The sequence below is a fragment of the Microtus oregoni genome, unplaced genomic scaffold (assembly GCF_018167655.1).
Source record: "Microtus oregoni isolate MIOR12 unplaced genomic scaffold, Mior012 000003F_ref0000135, whole genome shotgun sequence".
Classification (NCBI taxonomy): Eukaryota; Metazoa; Chordata; class Mammalia; order Rodentia; family Cricetidae; genus Microtus; species Microtus oregoni.
Window position 1 is genome coordinate 49,740,286 of NW_024543062.1, and position 21,228 is coordinate 49,761,513.

At 39.8% G+C, this 21,228-nt stretch overlaps 2 protein-coding genes across 10 annotated transcripts in view; both read right to left on the reverse strand.

The window, feature by feature from the left end:
- Positions 1–8,122, reverse strand: part of Epb41l5 (erythrocyte membrane protein band 4.1 like 5) — a 114,332-nt gene extending 106,210 nt beyond the window's left edge. For 3 of the 4 annotated variants that reach the window (XM_041648399.1, XM_041648397.1, XM_041648400.1), the window contains exons 1-2: positions 7,932–8,122; positions 801–988 (exon numbers count right to left, since the gene is read on the reverse strand). In XM_041648399.1, coding sequence (XP_041504333.1) covers positions 801–980 — 180 coding nt within the window. In that variant the 5' untranslated portion in view covers positions 981–988; positions 7,932–8,122. Of the gene's footprint in view, positions 1–800; positions 989–7,571; positions 7,803–7,931 lie in introns of those variants that run through there. The other variant, XM_041648398.1, reaches the window with a different exon arrangement.
- A 4,796-nt stretch (positions 8,123–12,918) lies between these two features.
- The window catches only part of Ptpn4 (protein tyrosine phosphatase non-receptor type 4), a 186,849-nt gene continuing 178,539 nt past the window's right edge, over positions 12,919–21,228 (reverse strand). For all 6 annotated transcript variants that reach the window (XM_041649236.1, XM_041649235.1, XM_041649240.1 and 3 more), the window contains one exon: positions 12,919–20,855. In XM_041649236.1, the coding sequence (XP_041505170.1) occupies positions 20,769–20,855 (87 nt within the window). In that variant the 3' untranslated portion in view covers positions 12,919–20,768. The remainder of the gene's footprint in view (positions 20,856–21,228) is intronic.

Consider the following 21,228-nt stretch of genomic DNA (forward strand, 5'->3'; position numbering starts at 1 on the left):
CTCTAAGAGCATGCCGTCTAACATACATTAGATAACAAAGCCACACCATGATGATGACCTGCAGACACCTCTAGAGAGCTGGGCATGGCGAGCACACCTGCAATCCAGGACTCAGAAGGCTGAGGCAGGAGGACCCCAAGTTTCATGAAGGCCTGGGATGCATACTGAGACCTTGCCTCAAACAAACAAACAAGACAAACAAACAAGACAAACCATTACCACCAATGAAAACTAAGAAAGTCTGAACCTGAAGCTTCAGTTTAAACATCTGAATTTAAGGTCTTTCAGAATTTATTCAATTTCGCACCGCAGCCACACTGAGCTATCAGTTTACTAAACAGACTTTTCAAACTGAATTTTAGGAAAGAGTCTATAGGATGGCAGACATCAAGAAACATTCAATGAAGCTTGTGTCAAAAATCACATAGTTTATAGTGTTTTGTGAAGTCTTTGAAACAGAACAAAGATGTAAGAGATTTGGTACCTGTAAATAGTTCTGAATCTCAAGCCTGATGGCACGTACCTGTTGTGCCACACCTGGCGGCTGAGACAAGGCCAACCTGAGCTACACAGTGAGATCCTGCCTATAAACACACAAGTGTGTGTACATGCACAGTCCCAAACTGCCCTATCGTTCAATGTCTCTCGCAGCTGCCACTAATCCCAGGTCCTCTTGCCCACAGGTCGGTGTACCTGAGTAGCTCAGAGCCTGATCCACTCAGCCTATCTTGCCTAACCCCCAGGAAGCATGGACAGCAGTGATCTCACACACAGCTGGCAGCTAACAAAGCCCTACTTACCGGCAAGTCCACACTAACATCTGTACCATCCAGAAGGGACACCCTGCACGTGATGATGGACTTGGCATCTCCAGCTGCAGGAATGTGCGTGGCAGCACGCTGTGCCTCTCGGAGTCGCTCCCTCTCAGCATGTTTACGCATAGACCGGCGGCCAAGCGTTCTTCTCAGGAAGCTCAGCATTTCTGCCACTACAAAACCAGCAGTGAAATTGATAGTGAGGGAGACTTGTAGTCAACTTAATGGTGGTACTTAGAAAAAGCCCTCTGGAAAAAGTTAAAACACATCACCTTCTTATACATAGTTCAAAGTGTATTGCATATAACACATTCAATTTTCATGTCAAAATAATTTTTAAAGCTAGACTTTAAAATAAAAGTGAGTTCGAAGCCAGCCTGGTCTACAAGAGCTAGTTCCAGGACAGGAACCAAAAAAGCTACGAAGAAACCCTGTCTCGAACACCCCCCCCCCAAAAAAAAAGAAAGAAAGAAATATTAAGATAGAGCAATGCTTGCAACTTTTGAAACTTTCTGTCTAGTTTTTATAAGGAGCTGATCTAGCAGGAGAAAGCAATCATTCGTGACGTTCAACAAATGTTTTGGGCCAGTAAGTGGTACCTAAGGTAGATAATAGCCCCACAGACATTATACAGCAGTGCCAGACACTGCTGAGGCAGACTCTCGGTGGCTGTTTTTAACTGTACATTCAAAACACAAGTAATTATCTATTTCAGCAAAGTACAAATAAAGTTAAACCCCTGTTTTGTCAAATATTATGCTTAATGTTCTACTAAGAACATTAAACAAATAGTTAAACTAGCTACTAGATATTTAAAAGATTGCACATTATAACTGAAAACATTAAATACACATATGGAAACACATACAATGCAAACCCTTTAAGTTCCTCTGTAAACCTAGTATCTTTAGTTTACATCTAAGAGACTCTGAAAAAGTAAAGGTTAACTATGTACAATTACTAATTCCAGGAAAAAATTATAGGAAAGGAAAAAGAGCCTCAGCATACACAGGGATCCACAGCAAACAGCACCATGTTGTGGGACACTCATTCTACCATAACTCTACAGTAACTACCACCAGAGGAAGAGCTGCCAGAGGAGAGGGTGAGTATGGAGGGAGCTGTTCTCAGCTCACCTAACAGCTCAGAGAGGGGAGAGGAGGTGCAGAATTCCAGACAGAGCTACTTTATTAAAGCCTTAAAGCCTCCAAATGAAAAGATGTGGCTACTGATCTGGTTTTTAAAAGGGTAACTTTAAAACCATACTACTACATTCAAATTTAAATACCCACGAACTAAAGATTACCAAAAATATATTTTATGATAATGTTTTACATGTATTTTAGATTTTAACCCAAGGAGAGAACTAAAATTTGGAAGAGCTGACCAGCTATATCTACCCGCTCTGTGGTTTTTAATAGGTCCCCAGTCTCCTTTCCCTGTGGGCCTTAGACTTCTAAAGCTCTGTTTAATGAACCCTTACTACTTCCTTTAACCCAGCTCCTTCATACCCACAGAAAAACACCCTGATAGTTATGTTAGTCATTATAATCACACTTCTCCTGAACCTTTTATTATAATCAGGTAACTATTCTTTTACCCTTTATTGCAAAAAAACTTGAGAGCATAATCATTATTTTTCTTTTGATATTTATATACCTAATTTTTTTTTATCACAGAAGACTTTTAAAAGAAAAAGATTCCAAATGCATTATAAATGCATCTCCTAAGAAACTATAAACTGCCTTTCTAACGCTCACCTTCTTTCTGGCACTGACAAACAACTGCTCCTGCAGTCTATCGAGTTAAAGAAAAACACCTTTCTTTTCGATTGCTGTTTCATTCAACAATAAATCCAATACTGTGAAGAATAGCAAGTTCCTTTCATAGAAGTGTGACAGCGTGAAATAACATACGTTTCAAGCAAAAAAGGAGAAAGTTCTAGGAAGAAATAGAATAATAAAGGACTTTTAAACAATTTCTGAAAAAAGGTATTTCGAAGGATTATTGTATAGTTTATCCCTTATTACAAATCATCTCTATAGAGATACAGCTTGGTGATCAGGTGCTTACCTTTCATATACGAGGCCCTAGATTAGAAGTCCAGAGAGCAAAAACAAACAAATTAACTAGATAAACAACCCAATAGAAGAAAATGGGTAACATAAAAAAGGACATCTCAAATGAGAATAAGAAAGCCTCAAATAATTCTAGCACTTGGAAGGCTAAAACAGGAAAGTTCTGGGTTTTAGGCTAACATGGCCTATATACATGCCAATTCCAGGCTAGCTTGAGCTACATATGGAAGTCCTGTACCAAAAAAACAAAAACTGAAGAAGAAAAAAAAGACAGCTTGTAAGATGGCTCAGTTAGTAAAGATCCTGGACACAAACCCTGACTTCTGAACTGGATCCCCAGAACCCACGTAAGTTGGAAGGAGAGATCCAAATCTGCAACTGGCATGAAGTGTGCCCACCCCCCATCACTACATAGTAAAAGATCGAGACTAAACAATCAGATAGAAGCCAGGCACGGTGGCACACCCTGTATTCCCAGTACTGGGCAGGCAGAAGGGGCAAGATTATCCCTGGCCAATAGCAAGTTCTAGGCCAACCTAGGCAGCATGGACTCTGTCTCAAATAAAAAATAAACAAGTAAAAGCCGCACATTGGACAGAGGGCTGATCTCCAAAATAACAAAGAACTCAAGAAATTGGTCACCAAAAGGACAAATAATCCAATAAAAAAAATGGGGTACAGACCTAAACAGAGAACTCTCAACAGAGGAATCTCAAATGGCTGAAAGACTTAAGGAAATGCTCAACACCCTTAGCCATCAGAGAAATGCAAATCACGGCTCTGAGATTCCATCTTACACCTGTAAGAATGGCCAAGATCAAAAACACTGATGACAACTTATACTGGAGAGGTTGTGGGGAAAAGGGAACACTTCTGCATTGCTGGTGGGAATACAAGCTGGTACAACCCCTCCGGATGTCAGTGTAGCGATTTCTCAGAAAATTAGGAAACTACTGATGGAGGAAGGTCATTGGTTAAGTAATAAAGAAACTGCTTGGCCTCATAGGTTAAAACATAGGTGGGAGGAATAAACAGAACAGAATGCTGGGAGGAAGAGGAAGTGAGGTAAGACACCTCAGACAGAGGCCATGCTCCCCTCTCCCAGCCAGATGCAATGAAGCAAGCCACCAGGTCAGACATGCTGAATCTTTCCCAGTAAGCGCACCATGGGGTGCTACACACATTATTAGAAATGGGCTAGTCCAGCTGCGAGAGTTAGCCGAGAAGAGGCTAGATATAATGGGCCAAGCAGTGTTTAAAAGAATACAATTTCCGTGTAATTATTTCGGGGCATAAGCCAGCCATGCGGGCGGCCGGGTGCCGGGGACGCAGACCCACCGCTCATATCACTACAAACTACCTTCCTCAAGATCCAGTAATACCACTTTTGGGTATATATCCAAAGGATGCTCAATCATGCCACAAGGATATGTGCTCAATCAACTATGTTCATAGCAGCTTTGTTTGTCATAGCCAGAACCTGGAAACAACCTAAATGCCCCTCGACTGAAGAATGGATAAAGAAAATGTGGTTTATCTACACAATGGAGCACTACATAGCAGAAAAAAAATAACATCTTGAAATTTGTGGGCAAATGGATGGATCTAGAAAACACCATATTGAGTGAGGTAACCCAGACTCAGAAAGACAAATATCATATGTACTCACTCATAAGTGACTTTTAGAAACAAAGCAAAGAAAAACCAACCTACAATTCACAATCCCAGAGAACCTAAACAATAATGAGGACCCTAAGAGAGACTTACATAGATCTAATCTACATGGAAAGTAGAAAAAGATAAGATCTCCTGAGTAAATTGGGAGCATGGGGATCATGGGAGAGGGTTGAAGGGGAGGGGAGAGGGAGAGAGGGGAGTGGAGAAAAATACATAGATCAATAAAAAGAATTTTTTAAAAAAAAGTACACTCAGAAGGCAGAGGCAGGAGGATCTCTGTGAGTTTGAGGCCAGCCTGGTCTACAAAGGGAGTTCCAGGACAGGCTCCAAAGATACAGAGAAACCCTGTCTCAAAAAACCAAAAAATAAAAAATAAATAAAAAAAAGTAGAGTGGGTTGCCCCTGACATGTCCAGCACTGCACAAGCAAAGTCCAGAAAAAGACGTCTGTCCCTGTACACCTAGTACAGAATGGTGGAAGAGTTCCTACGGCTTGTCTCTGACATACTCACACGTATGGACTAACACACATCAGTGGAGGCGAGGTCCCTGGTGGGATGTCCATGCAGCAGGGAAGAGGAGGCAGAATGCTTCTATACATCTTCACACACTATCCTATTTGAACAAGTTTTTAAATTGTATAGGCTATATGCAGCAATTCTATTTCTAAGTCACAGGAACAAAATTACTCTTAGCCTAACTGACTTAAGAAATTCATACATTTATCATAATGCAAAGAGTTCAGTGAGTGATGGTATAAACTGATCTACATAGACTTCCAGGCCAGTCAAGGTGACATAGTGATACAAACCAAACCTGTCTTTGCTGTGGGACAACGGTCTTGTACTGTTTTCATAAAGCGCTGATTGGCCAGCAGCCAGGCAGGAAGTATAGGCGGGGTGACCAGGTAAGAAGTAGAGGTGGGAAGACAAGAACAGGAGAATTCTGGGAAGAGGAAAGACTCAGTCTACACCCAGACACAGAGGAATCGACTGCCTCACTGATAAAAGCTACCAAGCCACATGGCTGACCGACAAGAATTATGGATTAATGTAGGATGTAAGAGTTAATAAGAAGTCTGAGCTAATAGGCCAACATATTTATGATTAATGTAGACCTCTGTGTGTTTCTTTGGGACTGAATGGCTGTGGGATAGGGAAGGACAGAAACCTCTGTCAACATGTCTTAGACTAAATTTATAAGTGAAGAATCAAATTAAGTGCAAACTGAAAAGGATATTATAATACTTTGAGATATAATCCACATACATCCTCAGACACATACATAGAAACTACAAAATGCAGATGATTTAAGGAAGGTGTTCTCTGTAGAGAGTTAATCCAGAGGTCATAAGAATATATGGGATGTGTGACTTAAGTTTCTAAATCTTAAAAAAAAAAAAAAATTGAGAGTTAAGAAAAAAAAAAGTACCCCCCCCATTTCTGTTTCCTCATCCCACCTGCCCTCCCCAGGTCTTCAGTGCTCCAGTTGGTGGATGGGTGGATTATCAACCACCACAAATCGGATTCCCTTTGAAATCTTTGACAGCTCTGGCTCCTCCTTCTGGACCTAGGCGCCCTTCTAGCTATTTGCTGTAGCTGCTCTAGTGCGTATTTCTAATTCCAGAACTTTCTTCATTAGCGGCTTCATCTTTCTGGGATAATCTTTGTCCACTCATCTCCCATTCTTTCCCCTCTTTAGATAATTAACTCTGTATTTACACCCAGAAAAGCACCCTCTGATCCCTAGGCTGGAATTGATGGCCCTGTTAGTACACGGGCTTTTCTAAAAAACATGGAAAGAAACTGTAATTAAATATTTAATTGACTTTTGTTACTGGCTAGTCTCCCTCCCTGCACAAGGGAAGGGACCTCGGCTGACTTGTTTATTGTAAGGGATGATCAAACTGTTTGCCATGATATACATGTTAGACAATCAATAAAAAAAACCAATGTTATAGGGTAAAAATACATTAGAACATGGTACTATTTGAAGAGCAAATCCTAAAAGAGGATAATAAAAGTGACTAACAAAATAATCCCAGTCCAAGTGAGCCTGGGCTGCATAGAGAGACACTGTCTGTAAAATACAACAAAATGAAAATCTGGGGCCAGGAGTTTCTAGTAAATAAATTTCCTTTTCAATCACAGAACGAAAACTGAAACAATCAATTTCCTACTTAACCAAGCACTGCATTACCCACCCTCCTCCTCAAGTTTGTCATGTCTGCGTACACCATACAGCACTGAAGGCCAACTGCACCTCCGCCCCTTTTGGTTCTTCTTTTTGCAGTGCTAGGGATCGAACTGTGGGTATCCAACAGGACATTCCTGAGCGGTAAAGCACATGTATCTTGGGGCGAGCCACTGATTTTTTTTTTCCACAGTAATATTGCCAACATACAGAAAATGTCCTAAAGGCACCAGTATCTTTCATCCCAGTTATCTCCCGCAATAGAAAACGTAACCGAGAAACTAAACTCAGGAAAATTCCGCACATCGATTTTCCCAAACAAGTTAAAGTCCCAAAACAAAAAACATGTTTAAGGATTTAGGTCAGCCTAGTGAGCTCCAAAATGCGAATTAGGTTCCCAGTATGAAAAGAAAAGAAAGAACAGGCGGCGGCGGAGGGGGGGGGGGGTGTTAAAAAGATTCTGAAGCGACCAGGGAGACACATACAAGTAACCCACTGCAGTAAGTGAGGCTCAGCCTCAGTTTATGCTGCAACTGGGGTTAGCGTAGCTGTGAGTTACGTTAAGGATTTATTGGTGGGCTAATCTCTAACTCTTACGAAGAAAACACTACTAGTAATTTTAAACTATTGCCAAACAACTTCGGAGACTGGGGTCTTCTCGCTGTTAAAGCAGAACCCGAGAGACTGCAGTAACCACACAGACACAGACACAATTATCTGCTACCCACCCGAGGACCCATCATTACCCGACGCGCGCTACGCGTGGGGGCGGGAAGCGCCTTCGGCCTTGGCGGTTCCCGGGAACGCACCTGCCTCACGCGATTCCCGAGTTTCAGTCGGTCGAGCAAGCTTGCACGTCCCCTCGGGTGTGCGTCTACCCACGATCCTGACGAGCTGACACTTGAGGAGACCTTCGCCTAACCGCACGGGTACATGGAGGTCAGGGGGGCACAGAGTTCCTCCCGCGACGCCCAAGACCCCAGCTACGCGCAGGGCCCCCGGCGGCCGCCGCTCGGTATCGCCCGAAACTCAGCGCCCAGCCCCATTGGCCGCCGCCGCCACTCCCCTCCCAGCCCGCGGCGTCGCCCGGGGAGCCGGGCCGCGTACCCCGCGCGGCGCAGGCTACGCTCCGTGAGCGGAGCGAACTGGACACCCGGGGCCACACTTACCTTTCCTGGGGGGTGAAGACCGTGTAGCGACCGAGACCACGACGACAGGCGCGCGCGACCCTTGGGGACAGACGCCCAGCCAGCCCGACGGGAGGACGGGTCTCCGAAAATGCAGAGAAATGGCGGCGCGAGGGGCGAGCCCACCCTGAGCTAATCCCCGGAGGACCCCGGCCGCCCGCGGGCACGCCCCTTAAAGCCCTACCCAAGCCCCGCCCCGAAGGACAGGGTGCTTGGCTCTTAAAGGGGCGATGGCGCCGCCCCGGAAATCAGCCTCCGGAGAAGGAATTTAAGCAGGCGACGCCAGGTGGAGCCAAGAGAAATAGGAAACTACAGTTTAGGAGTCACCTGTTGCACTTGCACACAAAACTTAGGCTTATTCAGAGGGCCCTATTAGGCGTTTGGAAACCTGGCTGCTACACTGGTTCACTAATCAAAAAATAAAACAACAAAGAGGGGAAAATACCTGGCATGTTGATGCACACCTTTAATCCCAGAATTTGGGAGGCAGAGGCAGGAGAATCTTTGATGAGGTCAAGGGCAGCCTGGTGAGTTCTAAGACAGTCAGGACTACATAGTAAAAGCTTGTCTTAAATTACATTGTCTATGTGTGCAGTGAGTAAGGAAGGGTGTATGTATGCCACAGTTCAAGTGTGGGGAGGTCTGAGGATAAAAAGTTAGTTCTTTCCTATCACTTGAGTACTGGGAATGAACTCAAACTGACCCATTTGGGTGTAAGCACTTTTACCCACTGAGCTTCTGGTTTTATGTTTCGAATTCCCATATTCATTCCCATATTCATTCTCTCTCTCTCTCCTCCCCCACTCGTATTCTGTTTTTGTTTTTTGTCCCATCCCAGCGCCCTCAGAGCCATCCTGGAAGTCACTCTGTAGACTGGGCTGACCTCCAACTCAGCAATCCGATTGCCCCTCCCTCCTGAATGCTGGGATTAAAGGTGGGTATCACCACCACCCAGCAAATGTTCACTTCCTTGATTATATAATTTAAAATCAAATGTTGAGTTTGGGATACAGTTCCGTGGTAGGATATTAGACTAGTACAAAATCCTGGATCCAATCCCCAGCACAGCAAAAATAAATAAGATGTTTCTATTTTTAATGTAGTCTGGTATATATTTTTCTCTCTTATCCAGTTGTTCATCCATTTGTAAGTACTTATTTGAATGTTTTCTTGCTTCCCTACCCCCAATTCCTAGGGATTAAAGTGGATTTAAGCCTTTACTGTTAAAGCAACTTTCAGTCTATAATGGAGAAAGAGAGTAAATAAATGTGTCAAGTGGTGATAAGTGTCCTGGAGAAAAACAAAGCTAGGAAAGAGAAATAACAGGCTGAAGATTAAGGTACCTTGGTCAGGGAGGTCCTGAGTGGAAAGGCAACATTCCATTCCTTCATTCTTCAGATAATCAAAAGGCCTGCTGTGCTGTAGGCCCTGGAGATAGGACAGATAAAGAAGAAAGACAAAAGTCCCTCAAGGCAACCAAAGGTGACAAAAAACTCTAGTCCTGTGGGAGGCTCAATAGTGAGATCAAGGGCACTTTAGATTACATTTTGAGGTTCTGTCATAATTAAACAAGTTTATTTTATGATCAAGCCTGTGTGGTAGCAGAGTGTACCTGTAGTCCTTGGTACTCTTAAGGTTGAGGCAGGAGGATCACTTGAGCCCAGAAATTTGAGACCAATATACCTAACACCATCTGAAGAAGGAGAAGGAAGGAGGAGGAGGAGAAGAAAGAGGAGGAGAAAGAGTAGAAGGAAGAAGAAAGAAGAGAAGAGAAGGAGAAGGAGAAGAAGAAGAAGAAGAAGAAGAAGAAGAAGAAGAAGAAGAAGAAGAAGAAAGAGCTGCATATAGCTCCATTACTAGAGTACATGAAGTGTTCTGGATTCAATACACATGGTTCGTTAGCTGTTAGTAAACACTAAAGAGAAAATTAATAGCAGGGAGTAGGGACAGGAAATGAAGAGCTGCAAATTCAGCAAGGAGGCAGGCCTCTTAAAGACAGTGACATTGAGTTCAGACCTAAAGTAGGTGAGGAGATAGCCAGTAGACCTCCTGGATGAGCCAAAGAAACAGCAAGAGCAAAAGGCCTGTGGGGATGTGCTCAAGGGCTGAACTGAAAGGAAAGGAACAAGAGCAGAAGGGGTGTGTGTGAAGGGAAAGGGTGTGGAATGAGGGTCTCATGGGATCTTGCCAGAACATTAGTGTGTGTAGAGGGAGGACCCAGAAGACACCATTTACAGGGATTTGGCACTGACCACACCTGCACCAGGTTAAGCCTGGCAGAACAGCTCTCTCTGCACCAGACGTGTTGCCAGGATATTGCCAGTCACCTGTGAGGCACCTTAGCTGGGGCCAATGGAGCAACAGCTGGTTACTACACATAGCTCTACCCACAGCAAGGGGGGATAGGGGCTTTGGGGTGGAAAGAGTGAAAATTGAAGTTCCCGACTGATTAGGGACAATACCAAGAAATCAGTGTCATTTCTGCTACCTGGTATAAGTGTTTGAAGTAAGATTAGTCTCAAAACGGGGGAGCAGGTCAGGGATCTAGCTTACCTAGTAGATACACACAGAAATATACTAATTGTAAAATATAATTATGCAACATCCACATGACAACAGAATAAAATGAATGAGATGGGGCTGGTGAGATGGCTCTGCAAGAGAGGCACCACCAAACATGAGCCTCAGGACTCACATTGGAGAGAACTGACTCCTGCAAGTTTTCTTCTGACCACTATATGAGTGCTGTACAAGTACATACATGGTCACTCATGACCCTCACCCCCCAAATAAATAATGTTTTAAAGAATGAGATAGATGTGAATATGCTAACATGGAAATACTCCACAATGAAAAATGAAAAGTTGCAAGCTATATCATATAATACTGCAAGCATAAATATTTATGTATAAACAAATACATGTTTTCCCCAGAAGAAAATATAATTGAACAGAGGTCATCATTGGTATGATGGGGCTTCCACTGCCACAAGGGTTCATATAGCTCAGAGTTGCTGGTAATCTGAAACTTGTGTGAGGAAAACCAGTTACACAATTTTGAACCAAATTTGAAGCCAGCTTTAAGTATTGACCAGATGGTGTAGGAGGGTCTTCTTTCTATGTGTTGCTTTCATTGGTTGAATAAAGAAAACTGCCTTGGCCTTTTGACAGGGCAGCCCTTAGGTGGGCAGAGTAGACAGAACAGAATACTGGGAAGAATGGAAGTGTGGCAGATGCCATGCTTCTCCTGCCCTAGACAGACACTGGTTAGACTCATCCAGGTAAGCCACAGTCAAGTGGCCAACAGATTATTAGAAGTGGGTTGAATCAAGATGTGAGAGTTAGCCAATAAGAGGCTAGAACTAATGGGCCAGGCAGTGTTTAAATGAATACAATTTGTGTGTTGTTATTTCGGAGTATAAGCTAGCCCACTGCTCCTCTTACTACAACCAGAAAGATGGGACTCTGGTCAGATCCACATCTGGTTCCTGGGGAGTGGCTATGAGACAAATGTTGTAGGGTGTTTTAAAGACAAAACCATAAGGCCACTGTATTTCCCATTTTATTTCTCCAAGAACTATAACTCCCAATATTCCAGGAATTACCTGGACCTTGTTGACTTTGATTCTTAGAGAGCACACAATTTGAATCCACCTGCCTCAATTTCTGAGTACTAGGATTCCATGCCTGCACTTTTCACCAGATTTGAGGGGGCTTTTCTCAGAGATGGGGAGTTGGTATGAGATTGCCATAAATCATCTTCAGTCTTCCTCAAAATGTATCTCATAATTTTTTTCTCTTATTTGAGACACAGGGTCTCTATAGTTCAGGCTAGCCCTGAACTGCTGTCCTAAAGTGATCCTCTACTTCAGCCGTAAAAGTAGCTGGGACTACAGGCACAAGTCACTATGTCATTGTACCTGCTTTTGCCATAATGAGTCCTTTATCACACACATAGGTACCTGAAACAGTTATTGGTTGTAGAGTGGTGGTACAACACTTTGATACCAGCACTTTAAGGGCAGATGCAGGCAATTGATCAAGTTCAAGGCAAGCCAAGGCTACCTATAAAAACAAAACACTCAAATAACCCTCCCAATCAAAACCAAACCGAAACTGAAGCTTTACTCCTAACCTTCCTCTAATATGCAAAATGGCACACCAGACTGCACCTGGGAAGATGATAATTTAGGTTGATTTCAAGACAATTCTTTTGAGTGGCAAGGTCCTGCCTTGGGGTTAGTGGAGGAGGTGTGGCCCCAATGAAGGAGACTGCAGATACTTTTATTCTTTGGGCAGGTAGGGAGATGGCTCAATGGGTAAGAATGTTTACTGCTCAGTTGGGCAGTAGTGGCTCATCCCTTTAATCCCAGTGCTCAGGAGGCGAATCTCTGTGAGTTCAAAGCCAGCCGGGTCTACAAAAGTGAGTTCCAGGACAGCCAGGACTGTCACACAGAGAAACCTTGTCTGAAAAACAAAACAAAACAAAACAAAACAAAACAAAACAAAAAACATGCTTACTGCTCCGGTATGAGGACCTGAGCTAGGATTCCCAGAACCCATGTAAAAATCTGAGTACAGGTATGTATGCTTGCAACCCCATGCTGTGGTTGCTAGAGACAGGAAGCACAGCTTGCTGGCCAGCCAGTCTAGCTGACATTAAGTTCTAGGTTCCGTGAGAGAATAAGGTAAAGACTGATAGAGGACACCACCAGATGCCCTCCCCTGGCTTCTGAAAGTCTGAGCATAGGTGGCTGTTTCAGCATATGTACATGCCCACACACCACACATATATACCATTCCCCGTTCCCTCAAGAAGAGCCACTATGTGTGTTACTAATTCTGGAAACAAAATCATGTTTAGCATTCAAACATCCCTTCTAACTGATCATTCATTAGTGACTACATCATCGATAATGGAGTCCAACAATAAATTCCAATTCAATAAACTTGAAACCAAGTCATTAGATTACTAAAGCACACCTTTATTTTTCAATTGAACATTAACAGCTAGAGGTGTTTTCCCCTTTTCACATTTGTATCTGAACAACTACTCAATCAAAATGAAATATGCCCAACAAAATATGTGTAATAGCATTTCACATAACATAAATTGATGTTAGGACTAAAACAGTTTCAATGCAAAACAGCATTTTTATCCTGTTCACTGTTGGCTTGTGTAGATTGTTTAAAAACATAAAGGATTCTAATTTTCACTGAAATTAAGACAAACACACAAGGCCTTTCAAACACATGGTAAACCGCAGTAACAAATGCACAGTGATCATTTCAAATAACCCAGTGTTGATCAAATTCATTTAAGTTTTGATTCTTAGCTTCTTTGCTTCTTGATAATGAGACCACACCATACGGAGATATTCTTGTACAACTGGGAGAAAAGGTACTTGACAACATTAAGGGACTAATTCCATTCTGCTATTCATTCAGCACAAAACAAATGGAAACAAATAAAAATATTTTAATAAGGAAATAAAGTAGACTTTTAACCAAGCAAACTTCTCACTCCATATTTACATATAGCACCTATAACAAGAAAAGAAAGTTCCCAAATCAAAATTCCCTCTACATAGAAATAATTTTAAAACTACAGTTTAGAAATAGTACTGATAAGTATGAACTATCAGTCCTAAAGTTAAACCTACACTGTAGAAAACAAGGACTAGCTTTCTTATCTGAAAAGATTACAGCATAGTTCATAAGTGGTATGTTCTGATGCTGAAGAACACTGGGGTAGACAACTTTTATTTTTTTACAGCAGATATACTGTTTTGACAGAATATGAAAACAGCTTAATATAAACTGTACAGTATCACACATTCTGCCCTTTGTCTTCTATGTAAACTACATACTTGTAGTGCAGTGTCTACTTAACATCTAGGTACTACATTGAGAACAAAGAATTTCCAAGTAGTCATGTGATGTTCACAAAATGCAGAGCAGAAACCATTTTAGTAAACCAAGCTTGGCTGAAGCTAGCTGAGAGAACTGAGTCCAGCAACACAGTCAGCTAGGCAGCATCTATTGTATTATACAAATTGCAGGAAAAAAAAAATCACAGAGCTAAAGTCACATATGTTACCTCTTAAATATCAAAGAAGCTATAAAGAGATCATTATAAAGCATTTAAACTTGGGGTCAATCTAATAAACTCTAATACTAACCAATTTTTTCTGTATTTACAAAACTCCTAGGATAGATATTTTTACTGTATAAATTAAGTCAGTAGTAAGCATAAAATAAAGTGCTATTTGAAATCAATTTTAGCACTTACATATTACCTACTCTACAGGATTCAGGAATGAGGAGTCTTGCTAACTCACTGAAAGATTGGGAAAGATGAATCTAGGAAATCACAGAGCTGGGTTGAAACATCCTTGCCCAGGAAGGCAAAAAAACGGAATACTATAATTTAAGAACAGAAAACAAATACTTAAAAAAGGTAAAACAGGCCCAGTTATGACAATCGTGGATGCTATGACATATAATCTAGGGACACCACAAAGCAGCAACTATTTGAAGAAAGCTATTTCCTTGATGATCCCTGATAGCAACTTTACTTAACAATGTAACTTATAAGTTACCAGAATTAATAGTGCCAAATTTTATAACTCTGGGGTTGAGGAAATCTGACACTAACCTTGGATTACTTTTAGATTGTTCAGGGTACATCATGATGAGTTAAAATCATTATGGAGGTTTAGAAAACATTAAAACAAGGAATTCCCAATTTCATAAAGTTTAATAATTGATAATTACTAGATTTTAAAAGAGCTATTTAACGAATTAATTATGCCTACAGGCACTGGTTTAAAGTGAAGAGTTTTCACTTAGCTGAATAAACTTGTAAGCTGTATAAGCCACCACGGTTAGAAGTCACAAGGGTTGGGCCCCGTGGTCTTACTATCCATGTAAATGAAGAGAAAAAGGGAAACTCATCATCAGGGTCAGAGGCCTCTGCACATAATTTCTGAAGTGCTCTTAGGCATGGGTTTCTAGCTTCACATTCTTAATATGATGCCCCCACTGGTGGCTGCGACATTGACAAACTTGGGAACTTTCCTCCATGGTAGACACATGCAGCAGCACACTGAGCCTAACACACATTCTTCCACACCCCACCAGTGGAGAACTAAAATACTTTACACTCAAAATAGTGTATACAATTTTTAAGGAAAACTTGCAGAGCCAAAAACAAATTAATGTGGAATGAACGTACACTACGTGTGAAATATGCTTTGACAGTGACCATTCGCAACGAAATTCCATTTCTTCCAACACTGCGTTTTACATAATGACTTATGACACGATTCTTACTCCTTTGCAGATTTCTCACTCACTCTTTTTAAACAAACACATATACTTAGAACCAAGTAATAACGCTAATGTTTGAAAGATACATTCATTTTCTTTACAGCATGAAAGACATACAAACATCGTTTTATCCCTTTTAAACAATGAAATTAGAGTTAACAGTTTTAACCTTCTGTTCATAGAAAAATATTTTCTGTATATCATTTACATAATAATAGGAAAACTCTACAATGTTTACTTGAAACTTTTATGACCTTAACAAGGTTTTCTTTTTCATCCTTATACTGGAAATTTTGCAAGGCTCCAGGAAGCTAAACTTTTGAACTCTTCCTTAACAGTGTAGTTTTCACCTTGCAATATTGCTAATAACCTTCTGCAAAGAAAAAGTACTACTGGCTTACTTGATTATGTACTGAACCATACCTAGTTCATATAGATAAATTGCTGTCAAGCAGCTATGAGTAATGACTGCACACTTAGCTTTGAAGGACTAAAAACCAAACAATGACTTTAGAAATCAACAGTATATTGAAGCACAAAAACAGAAAGTAAGCAGCAACACATTTATATATGAAAATAGAAAGTAACTTTATGGTATCTACTCAAAACAAATTTACTTAGGGTATGAAAATAAAGCAGTATGGGCTGGAACACATGGTTTATTGTTTCTGTTAACATAGAGAAGTTTATTATAATTACTGCTACTAAGAGAAAATGAAATCCATGAAAAATAAGAATTATGGTAAAAAGCAGAACCCAAAACAATTTTGGAACTGATTTCTTATACTCTTAAAGTTGATGAAATTATCTATAAGCAATTAGCCCTCAAAAAGATTTATTATGCAAATTTCTTTTATGTGTATAATAATTCTCTAAGAATTTCATAAAAGTCACTAGTTTGTGATCACACTGAGACACAAGTGAATATCTGTCAACTTATGAGTAATTCTAATATTTAATAAATTCAATCCACTGAATTGTAATGACACAGCTGTTTTACTTGGAGGAAGCACCACAGATGGCTCCAGGAATGGCAGTGGAGGGTTGATGCAGATGTGGGAGGTGAGCAATGTGAACACAAAGTACTCGCTTTGTGGATGCAGCACCTTGTATGAAAGCAGACTGTGGGGTCTATTACTTATGATTTGCTACATTACTGAGATGTTTATTCCAGCAAATATTTATCATCATATATTTACTATTAATGACTTAAATACAAATTCATCAGAACTACAAAATAAGTACTATGAAGAGCCTGTAAACATATCCCACAATGTTGTAGTATAAACAACTTACATGAATTCAAAACTACTTTGGCAACTTTACCATCAGAATATTTTTAATATTCAAAACACAGACACTAGATAGCATACTGCTATAAATTCATGTTTCCTTCTCTTTTCCTGATAAGCCATACTTCAATTTTATCACATGTTCACATTATGAATATAAATTATTTCGTAAGTAGATATAAGTTCTAAATCTCAGTTCTATGTGCTAAATGCTTTAAGACTGACTTCCTACTTGCAGGTCAGCTCACTAGTTCACAACAGCTTAAATTCATCTCTTAGGGACGCACACCTAGCAAATTCTGCCCAATCCCTAATTGGCATCACTTTTGAAGCGTAATATCAAACTTCTAAGGTGTCAAAGATTCAAAGGGACAACACTGACCGTGCTTCCCGGGTAGAAAAAGCTAAAATTTACAAGCAATTTATTGAACTTCTAGTCTAATACAGAAACACTAGATTGAGAATTAGAAAACTTGAAGTTAGGCCGGGCGATGGTGGCGCACGCCTTTAATCCCAGCACTCGGGAGGCAGAGGCAGGTGGATCTCTGTGAGTTCGAGACCAGCCTGGTCTACAGAGCTAGTTCCAGGACAGGCTTCAAAGCCATAGTGAAACCCTGTCTCGAAAAAAAAAAAAAAAGAAAGAAAACTTGAAGTTGACCAGATTCTGTTAAATAAATTGCTGAGCCTCTAGTTCTTCCTATCATAAGGAAGTAGAGACTAGACACAAGTCTTTCAACTTCTTATAGCTTTCAAGTTGTAGTACCACTTCTAGTGATACAAGAGATTTTTTGCTCAAATAACAAAGTAGACTTGATCAGACCCGCCAAGCGATATAAACAACCCCATGGTTAAAAGTCCATTCCGTCTGTGTACACGTCTTTGTGAAATACACATGCAAACCAATGCACTGGTGTTTTTCTATGAAGGCATGTACAGTAGTACCTAAAACCTTCAAGTAACTGTCTTAATGGCTCAGCATAACTTTGTGCATTTTAGTCAGTTTTGATACAATGTTACCCTTATTCTTAGGTCAAAATGGCTAATCATTGCCCTTTCCCAACTACTTAACCCAGAAGGCTACACAAAAGTTTTTCTTGGGCTGTATTCTGCCTCATTTTTGGATGGATAGATTAGTTTAACAAGTACAACCTATTCTTTTTGCAAATGCTAGTCTCCTCCAAATTATTATTACAGGGTATCTAGGCAGTGCAGACGAAAACCAGACATTCAATAAAACACTTTAAATAAGCACAGAAAAATCACCTGAACTCAGAGAGGGAAAAGTTTTACATTTACTTTTTAGCATGTACAGAAGCCCCTGACCCATCATTATTGATTTCCACTTGTCAGAATAAATGCATTCTTTCTTGATTTTGTCACTGTGTGTGTGTCTTAAGGGTGGGTAGTGAAAAGGGAAAGTAGTTTAATTCAGGATTTTTTTTTTGTCACACAATATTACATCAGTATGTATGAAGTCTAGCACTACTTACGTATGAAAACTAGCATTATTTCTAGAAATCTATTTTGATTGGTAAACTGATTAAATGCTTAGGTATAAAGGACAGTGTTCTATGCTAGATAACTAAGGAAGCTGAATTAGCATATCCATATTAACAATTTGTGAAGGGTTATTTTAGCTTAAGATCCTAACAAATGTTCTAAAAGGGGTGTTTTTACATGTAAAATAATGATAGAGGACAGTCCTTATGAGAAATATAAATTTAATTCTGCACTTGTCACTGAACGACAAGCATCAATGATTTAAATGGCAGCAATGCTCATTGCCAACATCAGCGTTAACTGCAGAGGTATGAACAAAGCTTTCCATTAAAGAGCGAGTGAATCATGCCATTGCCTTCTATCTTCTACACAAGTTTTCTCTTTTTGCCTATGGTTCTCACAGTCTACCCATATGGCAAGGACAGACATTTAAAATTTAGACTAAAATCTATCAATGAAATAAAGTAGCTCTATAGTGTATAGATCTCCAACTTGATTTCCCTTTTTAACTTGTAATGATATCCTACTAGCCTAAATTACATTTGCCTCTGGTAGAGAATGGAATGTTTGAGTGTAACTATCTTTCACTGACTAGCTCATATTGTCTTGCATATAAAATCAAAATAGGTGGACTTCTGTTTGACATAAGATTATGTTTATGCCTCTTTAAAAAAATAAGACAAATAGTATTTGTAAATGACAATGGTACCCTGGCCATTACTGTTTAGGAGCTTAACTTCTTTCTGAATTTTACTATTATGAATTCTGAATATGAGATATGATAATTTAGATTTTATTAAAGATTCTTAAAAGTATGTTACCCCTCCAAACTAAATAGCAGTCCAAAATATTTATTGGAACCTATGTTTTATCAAGACTACAGAAATATTCTGAAACCACTAGCAAATGTGCCTACTTTAACTATATCCATATAAAATAACATTCAAATAGGTGAGCAAATTCTCATATTAAATTGGGCAATTTTAAAGATCTATTTCCATAGATTTAAAAACAAATGAAGCTGACAAGGAAAATATACACATCTGTAATGGGAGCTGGATCTTCAGTCAAGATGAACAATCAAACACCTCACTAAACATGCTTATAATTTAATAAGCATCTATAAATATAAACTAGGTAATATAACTGTATACAAAAATGACAAGAAAACCTGCATTTTACTGTTTTTTTTGGGGGGGGTCACATTTAGAAGAAGTCAATAGTATTTAACTCTTTGTCTGGAGAATTCCAATGAAAAGACCAGTGTGGCCAGGTGGTGGTGATGCACACCTTTAATCCCAGCACTCAGGAGGCAGAGGGAGACAGATCTCTGTGAGTTCAAGGTCAACCTGGTTTTATACAGCAAGTTCTAGGACTGTTATACAGAGAAACGCTGTTTTGAAAAATCAAGACCAAACCAAACCAAATAACAACACAAAAACCAACAAAAACTAAAAATAAAAAGAAAGACCAGTGTGAAGACAGCCTGATATGAACTGGAATGAGTACTGGAGGGTAACACTTCGGTATAGACAGGAACAAACCCAACTAACTAACTTTCTAATTGTAGCTTAGAGTGTTAATATATTTATCTTTAATATACATGTTAAAGATCACTTTTTAAGTTAGGGATAAAGCAAATATGAAATTTGAAAAATAAACCCTTTTTGTAGGACAAGTTGCTGAACTTTAAGCCCTGTTCTTCAGTAAAGGAATGTACAGATTGTGAACAATTCCACAGCAGCAGAATGCACTATCAGCAGAACACAGATATTCTGGCTTTTACAGCAAAGTACAAGCAAGCACTGAGTAAAAACAATCACCTTACACTTCTTGTATAACTCTCAACATAAGCTGTTTTTTTTTACACTGTGAACCTATTAAAAATTCATAAAACTATAGTAATGTACAGTATACATACCTCCTATGGGTCAAATGAGTGCCTTTTCATTAAACAAAGATATCTCAAGGCACTTAAGGGGTTAAGACACGATGCATGCATTCCTTTACATCAAAAGTGTGAAGTCACATGATTTGGAATAAGCCAACCTTATGATAAATATAAGTTACATCATTAAATCCAAGAAATTCCATAGATTCATAGTTATAATTTCTATAAGATGCTGGTAAATGGACACTGTGCAGCATTTCCTGGGAACCAAGTTCCACTTTTCTTCTCAACAGCAGGTCCCTACTGGGATGTCAGGGAAGATGTGCTGCATCCACAGGCAGTGTACTGGCTAATGTTGAGAATGGTATTGCTAACGTTTGAAAAATAAAATCTGGCAATCAGTAGAGTAAGTACATGAACCACTGGAAAGACCAGAGCAGACTCCTGATGTTTACTTCTTTTTGCTTACAAGGTACAGGTGTGTAACAGAGATGAGTTCTGAGCCTTGCTGGGGCAATTCTACCAGAGGGGACTGCATGGCACCGCCTCAAAATTCCACAAATTACCCTGAACATATTCAGTTTCCACTATTTGTTCAGAGCAAAGCACAAAATAGTCAAAGATGTGAAGTTATAGGTTTTGAGTGACTTTTTTAAACATAAAGTGCAATAGTGCTGAAGTTTTCAAAGTTTGTTTGAGTTCTTCATTTTTTTGTGAGAGATGCCATTTCCTGCAATCAGTATTATGGCACAGTGAATGTAACAAAAATCAGTTTCCCAATACTTATCCCAACCTTTTCGTTTTCTTATTTATTTGATGATGTTGTTAAGGGTTTAACAAAGCCTTCTTCATACACTTTCAAAATAGCTTCACAGACAAATCTGTATTGACTCTGAAAAATATAAATAGAAAAAACAGAATTATTAGAAAACCAAAACCTAAAACCTCACTTGTATTTCTTATGAAGGAAGGAAGGAAGGAAGGAAGGAAGGAAGGAAGGAAAGAAGGAAGGGAGGGCGGGCAGGCCAAAAAGTACAGAGACACAATTTTTTACCAAAGGTGGGCAAAAACAAAAAAAAACCCAAAACAACAACAACAACAAAACAAACAAAAAACACCTCATATTATACTTTGTTGACAAAACTCAAGACACTGCTGATAGGAATGTTAAAACACTGAAACTATAAACAGAAATTTGAAAGCATCAAATAAGATGGTATTATTTTATTTGGGATCAAGCACTCCCACTTTTAGAAAATAAAAAA